The sequence below is a fragment of the Lampris incognitus genome, chromosome 1, assembly GCF_029633865.1.
Source record: "Lampris incognitus isolate fLamInc1 chromosome 1, fLamInc1.hap2, whole genome shotgun sequence".
NCBI lineage: Eukaryota > Metazoa > Chordata > Actinopteri > Lampriformes > Lampridae > Lampris > Lampris incognitus.
This window is the reverse complement of record NC_079211.1, coordinates 139,748,012-139,757,244: the sequence shown is the minus strand read 5'-3', so window position 1 is coordinate 139,757,244 and position 9,233 is coordinate 139,748,012. Positions and strand designations below refer to the sequence as shown.

General features: G+C 48.9%; 1 protein-coding gene across 1 annotated transcript; it reads right to left on the bottom strand.

The window, feature by feature from the left end:
• Positions 1-3,245: 3,245 nt before the first annotated feature.
• On the bottom strand, positions 3,246-8,425 carry ela3l (elastase 3 like). The gene is made up of 8 exons (XM_056272882.1): positions 8,355-8,425; positions 7,984-8,072; positions 7,604-7,701; positions 7,301-7,429; positions 5,095-5,231; positions 4,469-4,614; positions 3,462-3,614; positions 3,246-3,304 (listed from the first exon to the last, which is right to left on the bottom strand). Exons 1-8 carry the CDS (start codon positions 8,392-8,394, stop codon positions 3,287-3,289), a joined length of 810 nt encoding a protein of 269 aa, XP_056128857.1. The 5' UTR covers positions 8,395-8,425; the 3' UTR covers positions 3,246-3,286.
• Between the last annotated feature and the right edge of the window lie 808 nt (positions 8,426-9,233).

Below are 9,233 nucleotides of genomic sequence, written 5' to 3'. Positions count from 1 at the left end.
GCATGATGCGGCATCTGCTGTGTTTAACTGCTGCAAGTCCAAAGAGCGAGAAAAAAAGAAGCATGTGGCTGATCCACCCACAAGCACACAGACACATGTATGCTTGGGACACACTCGCCCAAATTCTACACAAATATGCACACATTACCCCCCCCCAGGCTGTTGTCAATACTCTGATACAACAACCAGATTGTTACAGGGTGTGAGAGGTTGAGGGGTGTGTGTGTCTGTGTGTGTGTTGAGGGGCAGCTATCGCCTCCTATTGGAGCAAGGCACCAACAAAATGATGTGGGTTTGTGCATGCTCGTTTTTTGTGTGTGTCCGTGAATGGTGTCATTGACAGACAGATACAGTGGTCTTTTGTCTAGACCTACAAGTAATGTAATGTAAATTTGTGCAAATTAGCAATATGCCAAGGGATGCTTTGCAAACAGGCACACAAATGAGGCGTAAACACGTGCACACACACACACACACACACACACACACACTTGTGCCCTATATCAACCCTGTTTGTACTTTGCATAATGTATAATGCATAACCTTGCAGTAGAGTAGCTCGCCAGTAACAGTAGCCTCCATCTCATGTGACTGAATGCCTTTCCTGACACACAACTTAACTTCGGAGCAGCAACAAACAATCCAAAACGGTGTTGTGTCACATTTCAGCAGCCGAGGCTCAGAGTACTGTTGATAATACCGTGACGTGTAGCCTGACAACCACACACTGTGTTGAGTGCTATGTCACTGGCATGCACTGTGGTAGTGGAGAGCATTATGGGACGTGTAAGAAGTACAACTGTGTGTGTGCGCGCGCGCGTCTGTGTGGAAAGTAGTGTGACTACTTCACCTATAAAGCAGCTTCACTTTCGTTTCTATCCCATGTTTTGTGTCTCAGTAGTGGCAAAAGACAAACGCACAACAACCACACAAACAGTCCATTCACGATCCGCACGGTCGCCCACGCAGTCCCGCACTGCCTACCTATAGACCCCCTCGTCCGGCTGCTCGTCATCCGCGCCCTTAGAAAATCCTCACCAGCGCGCAGTTGTCAGGATCTGCACGGGTCTTCCCGGGGTCTTGCAGCGGCGCGACAGACCCGCTTTCCGCGCACGCACCAAACTGTTTGTTTAGCCGTTAACTCGCGTCAAAGTGGGTCACGGCGCCCCCCCCCCCTCCTCACCCACCAGCTCAGCACGCATGAGCGCTCTCCGCCACCGCGAAGGAGTCCCGATCGGTTCCCGGTGACGCGTGATCAGGCGCGAGGCGACAGCGCGGCGATCCCGCGGTCTGTGCAACTCAGCATCGTTGTGCCACACACCCCCCCTCTCCCAACACCCCACCCCACCCACCTCCGACACCGCCTGTTGAACTCGGCTATTTATAATTAAGCTCCAAGAACATCCCATTAGCGGCTCACAGCGGACGCGGAGAAGAAACCAAGACTCGTGCAGAAGAGGTCAGCACAGCTTGACCGAGCGCGCGGTCAGCTGTGTGGTGCTGAGCCCTGACAGGGAGGCGAGCGCGCGGACCACGGCCGGTTTACCGGAGGAGACGCGCGCTGGACGAGCCGGGGACGCGTGCTCAGAATCAGGGACGCGTGTTTAGGTTTGTGTTTGTATTAATACGCAAGGTAATGCAAATATAAATACACGTGCACACACGCACACCCGAGTAGTGCGCATTCACAACTTGTCGTGCACCCTCTTCAATGATAAAGACCTGTTTGTATTGCCACCGGGGGGGGGGATTCAATGGACAATATTTACACTGATAAGCATTGAGATGCGTGCGTTACAATTTCCTGTTGGGGGGTGGGTGGGGGGGAGTCCACTTGATTCAGCAGCACAGCGGACCGACTCTCTGGACGCTGCACAGTCTTCCAACTGTTGGTCTCTGCTTCTCATTGGTATTCAGGACCACAGCGGGGTGTCCCTTATGGTCTCTGCTTGGTTTCTTTGTGTCAGTGAATGTGTGTGAGTGTGTGTATATGAGGGGGGGGGGGGGGGGGGGAGAGGGAGAGAGCCCTGACCCAGAGAGTTGAGGGAGGGACAAAGCATTCTTTGGAGATACTAAACTGGCTCCACACAAAAGCTTCAGGGGGAATGGATCCAGCAGAGTGCAACGGTAAAAATCCAACGGGGGCCCGTTGTTGACTACCCTTCAGGGGAGTACCATAATTAAATGAAACTAAATTAGATGTGATCACGCATAACGTGGGTATTGTAACAAACAAAATGCAACAAACAGAACGTAATAAAAAAGTGCAAACAGTCTGCGAAAGCTGCTGCGCTCCGAGAGGCACGTCACAGACAATCAGTTTGCACCAAAGACAGATTTAATGAGCCAGTGAGCCCCCCCCCCTCCTTTGTGCTGTACACAAGGGAATGAAATATTCACCCCTAATAATCGGCTGATATTCTCCAGTAAGGGCCATTACAAGCAGCATGATTCACCGTACCAGAGAAGGCCACTTGCATGAAGATCAGGAGGGTCTCTCTCTCTCTGTGCTCCATGCATGGTGTCTTCGCAGCACGTCCAGAGATGCGCTCTATCGCATGCATGTGCAGCGATATTTGCTTCTCTGGCCCTTGTCACGAGTCCCATGTCACAATGAGTCATCGCATGCCATGATGTCACGGAAACATCTGTCATACTTCTGTATCCCCGTTAAAACGTGTCCGCGTGTATCAGATATTCCTAAGCGAGGCTGGGGGGGAAAGTGGGAGGGAGAAGACTGAGAGGGAGGGAAAGGAATCGGGAATATACAAGGATCAAGCTAAAACTGGATCGGTTCAAAATTGTGTTTATCCGGTCTAGCTAATAAAGCGTATGTGGGGATTACATTTAGGGGTGCGTCACCCCCCCCCACCCCCTGTCTTTCACCGTCACCTTTGTTTCCGTTTTTTATTTTATTTTAATTTTATTTTAGCGTCTTTTCTACTTGGTAGCATTATTTGTTGTTTTCTCCTGGTCAGAGGTATTGGCCGTCCTCATTGTGAACCCTGTCAGATCCTATCATGAGTGTATGGCGACACCTGGTGGACGTTTGCTGACATTGTGTCCGTTTTGACTGGAGGGCAGGGCGTTTGCTGGGAAATGCTGCTGAATAAGAATAAGACTCACCAACCATCCGTCACTTTGTCTGTAAGTGACATGATTAGATAAAGGATTCTGGTATTTTTCTCTTTTTTTTTTTGAATGGGGGTCCCAACACACACACACACACACACACACACGACAAATGTCTTTTGTTGCAGCTTTTATTGACTATCATAGTTCATCTTCAGTTATTCATCATGGTCTGAGAAGAGAAACAGACAGGAAAAAAGATTGTCAATAGACAAAACAAAGAATGAAATATACATTTTATTCAATTGAAAATGTTCATCTGCAACAATATGTAGTAACTTGTGTGTGTGTGTGTGTGTGTGTGTTTGTTTGTGCTTGTGTGTAGTTACCTGGGTGATCCAGTCATTGAAGGCAGACACACGAGTGAAGACGGTGGGCTTCTTCTTATAGTTGCAGCCAAGGCCAGAGACGAAGCTGGCGATGCCATGGACCTCCCACACGCCGTCGGCGTTCTTACAGTTCAGGGGGCCGCCAGAGTCACCCTGCACAGCCAGGAGTGCATAGTGACCAAGGTATACTGGCTCAAGGACATAGCGACATTTTCTCTTTTTGTTACTTAAGATAAAGACGAGCGAGACGTGGCTTCCAGAATCACAATCTGAAGTGCATTAATTCGCCCGTTGCAACGGGTTAGTTTGGAATTTGACATGGTGAATTGCCACCAACACATCACAAGGCTGCTCCAAAAAGGGATTAAAACAGAAAGGGAATTGAGGGCATCCAGGCATGGTGGTCCATTCCGTTTCCTATCAACACTGGGATCGGCGGTTCGAATCCCTGTGTTACCTCCGGCTTGGTCGGGTGTCCCTACAGACACAATCGGTCGTGTCTGCAGGTGGGAAGCCAGATGTGAGTATGTGTCCTGGTCGCTGCACTAGTGCCTCCTCTGGTCGGTCGGGGGCACCTGTTCGTGGGGGGGGGGGGGGGGGCTGGGAGGAATAGCGTGGTCCTCCCACGTGCTACCTCCCCCCGGTGAAACTCCTCACTGTCAGGTGAAAAGAAGCGGCTGGCAACCAACTCCACATGTATCGGAGGAGGCATGCGGTAGTCTGCAGCCCTCCCCGGATCGGCAGAAGGGATGGAGCAGCGACCGGGAGAGTGGGGTAATCGGCTGGATATAATTGGAGAGAAAAAAGGGGAAATTTTAAACCCAAAAAAAACAACAGAAAAGGGATCCACAAAATGTAACGGGGCCTAATATAAAGCATCAAGTCATACTATGAACATATCTCAGGCCTACCCTACTAGATTCTGTTTTAGAGTATAGAATCTAAAATACACACACACACACACACACACACACGCACACACACACACACACACAGCACGAACTTACGTTGCAGCCTGCCACAATGCCATCCCCACCGGCACACACCATGGTTGTCCTGACAGCGAAGCCCCACCAGTCAGGCTGGGAGCAGGTGGCATAGTCGGCCACAGGCATCAAAGCCTGCTGCAAATTATCAGCAATGGGGCCTCCAGCTAAAACATATACAGTCAGGGTCTGTTACCGTAATACTCATACACAGGACAGCTGTCACGTGCGCTTTGCAGGGTTTCCCCAAGGAACCAACTCCACCGTCAAACAAAGATGTTCAAGCCTGATCCCAAAGCAATTTATGCCAAAATTAATTGTGTGCCCCCCTCCTTGAAGATTTTCTTTCCTGGTTAACATATACACCAATTATTATATGTATTATATAATGTGTAACCAATTATTAATTCCCACCGCATCCATTCCCCATGTTAATTGTGTGCTAAAACAAACACTGACTCACCCCCATCCCCATCTAGACGTGCACATGCATATTTCCTCACACACACTAAGAGCCTGCATGCATGAAGGCACATAGCAGCCTAAACACACACCCCAGTCTTCCACATCCATGACTTATCATAGAGCCTGTCGTATCCAGTAATGGATGAATATAAACAGAAGCACACACACATGAACCCACTTACTCTGGAGCCTGCCCCATCCAGTGATGTAGCAAGGGTAGAGGTTGGCCAGGACAGTGCCAGCAGCAGGAATACAGGCCAGCTGTACATGATCACTCAAGGTCACAGACTCAGACAGCTTGATCAGGGCAACGTCATTCCTGTGTGAGAGAAGAATAGGTAAATAAACATCTCCAGCACGGTTCATTGTGCCAGCTGTTTCAAAAACTCTCGAGTCTTACATCACACCTAGACCAGATGCAATTATAGACCCAGTGTTTACACAAATTAACTTGTTGGACCATTAGAATGAAGAAGCAAAATGCGGAGATGAGCTACGCTGATCCATGACCTTAGAGAATGAATATAAAATGGCGGACTTTCTCCACGCCTTCAGATAGAAAGCAAAGGCAAATTTTAGTCAAGGCCAGGGGTGGCGCTAACCTGACATGGCCACCTAAAGGCCAAGGGTGGAGCTAACCTGACGTGGCCACCTACAGGCCAAGGGTGGAGCTAACCTGACGTGGCCACCTAAAGGCCAGAGTCGGAGCTAACCTGACGTGGCCACCTAAAGGCCAGGGGTGGAGCTAACCTGACGTGGCCACCTAAAGACCAGGGTCGGAGCTAACCTGACATGGCCACCTAAAGGCCAGGGGTGGAGCTAACCTGACGTGGCCACCTAAAGACCAGGGTCGGAGCTAACCTGACATGGCCACCTAAAGGCCAGGGGTGGAGCTAACCTGACGTGGCCACCTAAAGACCAGGGTCGGAGCTAACCTGACATGGCCACCTAAAGGCCAGGGGTGGAGCTAACCTGACGTGGCCACCTAAAGACCAGGGTCGGAGCTAACCTGACGTGGCCACCTAAAGACCAGGGTCGGAGCTAACCTGACATGGCCACCTAAAGGCCAGGGGTGGAGCTAACCTGACGTGTCCACCTAAAGACCAGGGTCGGAGCTAACCTGACATGGCCACCTAAAGGCCAGGGGCGGAGCTAACCTGACATGGCCACATAAAGGCCAAGGGTGGAGCTAACCTGACATGGCCACCTACAGGCCAAGGGTGGAGCAAACCTGATATGACCGCCTAAAGGCCAGGGGCGGAGCTAACCTGACATGGCCACCTAAAGGCCAGGGGCGGAGCTAACCTGACATGGCCACCTAAAGGCCAGGGGAAGAGCTAACCTGACATGGCCACCTAAAGGCCAGGGGCGGAGCTAACCTGACATGGCCACCTAAAGGCCAGGGGAAGAGCTAACCTGACATGGCCACCTAAAGGCCAGGGGTGGAGCTAACCTGACGTGGCCACCTAAAGGCCAGGGGCAGCGTTAACCTGACATGGCCACCTAAAGGCCAAGGGTGGAGCTAACCTGACGTGGCCACCTAAAGGCCAGAGTCGGAGCTGACCTGACATGGCCACCTAAAGAGGAGCACATATGTGATCAGTGCCAGCGAGAGATCGACACAGACACACTTCACTTGTCACTGTGTTAAGTTCTCACAAGTCAGAGAACACCATCTCAACACATTTATCAATATAGTTTCTGATTCATCCCCTGATCTCAATTGCATATCAAGAAAACAATGAGAACATTACTGGGTGAGATTATAAACTCTTGCCATGTTATTATCGTTATTGTGGCAGTCTTCTCTTTAGCATCTGCTCAAGTTTTCGTCCACTTGAACTAAGGGCGATAAGTGTGTGTCAGTTTGCCATAGTCTTTTTCTGTTTTCTTGAGAACTTGCATCGATGAGAACAAGCACAGCAATGGAAGAGTGGATATAGATTGGTAACAACAGTTACAATCTGGGTTTGACCCATACTGTTGTGCATACTTGGTGCATACATGGCTCTCAATTCACTCACCCACTTTGACAATCTTACTTAAAGACACCATCTTTTATTTTGTCCTTCTTTTTTAACTTATGTCTGTTCAAATATCTTGGTGTTATTCTGTTCAATAATGTTCCTTATATGTACCGTTTCATCACTCTATGTTTGACCACTTCTTGAAATCCCTTGTTTTTAATGCACTTTCCGTGTATAATGTTCTTTTAATTTTGTTTCTCTATATATTGTATGGTATTGTAGTTTGTGAAGCACCCTGTAACTCTGGTTTTGAAGGGTGCTAGAGAACTAAAGATCATTATTATTATCATCATTATTATTGTCATTATTATAGATGGTTAATCAGGCTGACAGCTGTATTGTACACAGGAGCTTGCTTTACCCGAGAGCCACAAAGATGGGATTCCACTTCTCATTAACAATCATCTTCTCGGGCAGAATGGCCTGGGAACCAGCCTCCTCCTCCACCAGATTGTACTTGCCAACGAACACTCTATAGGACAGATCTGGGCTGTGGGAGAGAAGAAGTGGTTTGTTGCACACAGCCCACATCACAAGAGTTGATGCAGGTAAATCCGATAGTGTCATGTAAGCAGCTTTGGGGTATTTCCACTGTATAGCTATCTGAACTATCTTGACCAATTCACGTGTGAGTGTGTGTGTCTGATCTGCCACAAAGTCTTACTTGACACAATGAGCAGCGGTCATGACCCAATTGGCAGCAATCAGAGTTCCTCCGCAGGTGTGTCTCCACTGACCAGCTCTCTCATACTGCAGAGATATCTGCAGACATGCAACACCGAGGCATACAGGCACAAGCACACAAGGAAAGACAGAGGTACAGATCGGGTGGTGGGTTAGTGTCATCGAATACAAAGTGCAGGGTGGCAGCGTAAGAGCAGGTATCAACCTCCCTAGCACAAAAAAAAACAATTGACACCTGATCATAGAGCGCTAGGTAGCCGCTGGCCGCTGAACTTTGCCATCTTTACGAGCAGATGCATTGCCCGCAAGGATTTGGCGGTAAATATAAAAACACGGACAGATGCGTGTGTGCCAGCATACCTGCCAGGGCCAGCTGTGGGGCTTGGCGTCCACTCCATTGACCACACGGGACGACAAAGGCGCAATGGGTGGGGTGCCACACCCAAGGGCTGGAACGTTGAAAAAGGCACGGGGGGGAAGAAAGTTATCACGCTGGCGATTTACAGATCAGGGGCGAAAAACAGCCTCGACTTCCAAACGAAACACTGCAGAGAGCGAGCTCCCTGAGCAGCAGTGTGCTCGCCCATGCACACACAGATAAACAAGAACACAGAGTAACGCATAAGCAAACAAACACACACACACACACACACACACACACACGCACGCACGCACGCACGCACGCACGCACGCACGCACACACAGTTACAAAGAGTACCAGATGTTCTTACTGCTAGCAATGAGCACTGAGGCCAGGATGATGGGGATCATGTTGATTGATGCTTCTGCTGAGGTACAGCAGGACCCAGACACTCTTTTAAACTTTCTATCCCAGGCAGCACCCTCCCCCAAAACGTGGTAAAATACACCGCTATTGGTGTCCCACAGCTTCCATGGATAGAGATGGGCCAATGATAGGGGCGGGTCATGCCGGGTGGCTGACCAGTCTGACAGGTGTATTTACCAGGTCAGTTCACATCACCTTCCCGTAGAGCTACACTGAACATGCCGTCGCCGGGTGGACAACAGTACGCTTTTAAAAATAGTTCACCCATATCAAGTTTCCAGTTCTTTTATTTGTCGAATTCGCAAAAGGATAAAACGTGGCAGGCATTGCTGGCAATGACAGGCATTGGCATCAGTTCAACCTCCAAAAAAAAAACTAACGAATATGACATAACAGATTAAGTTAAGACTAAAAAAAAAATCTAAAAATTAAATATAAAATCATAAATGCATATGGATGTACTATATTCATGTTTTGTTTTTTGTTTTTTTAAATGGAGGGAAACGCACCAGAAATATTGAGAGCATTTTAGCTTAATCCCCTTCTGTTATTCCAGTCTGACAGATTATGTTGTTGCCAAATATCAGTTATGAAACAAGCATGAGAATCGAGCACCTGGCTTACTGAGAACTGAGCTAGAACCGAGCAGATGTCTGCTTCCTGGAAGATGTAGCAACGCAAAACAAACTGTATGAAGTGACTATCGGCAACAAATTACACCGGAGGAATAATTAGACTGGAACCGTGCAGGACTGGCACAGACACAACGGATAATTACACTCTAATTAATAAGTTACATTGCAAAGAGCTCCAGACGAGGCCC

Excerpts from the sequence above, each read along its gene's own strand:
- ela3l (XM_056272882.1), bottom strand. The coding sequence starts at position 8,394 with ATGATCCCCATCATCCTGGCCTCAGTGCTCATTGCTAGCA. Across the intron at positions 7,702-7,983 it reads CCCACAGCTGGCCCTGGCAG|ATATCTCTGCAGTATGAGAG; the intron begins GTATGCTGGCAC and ends GCATGTCTGCAG. Across the intron at positions 3,615-4,468 it reads GCATTGTGGCAGGCTGCAAC|GGTGACTCTGGCGGCCCCCT; the intron begins GTAAGTTCGTGC and ends CTGGCTGTGCAG.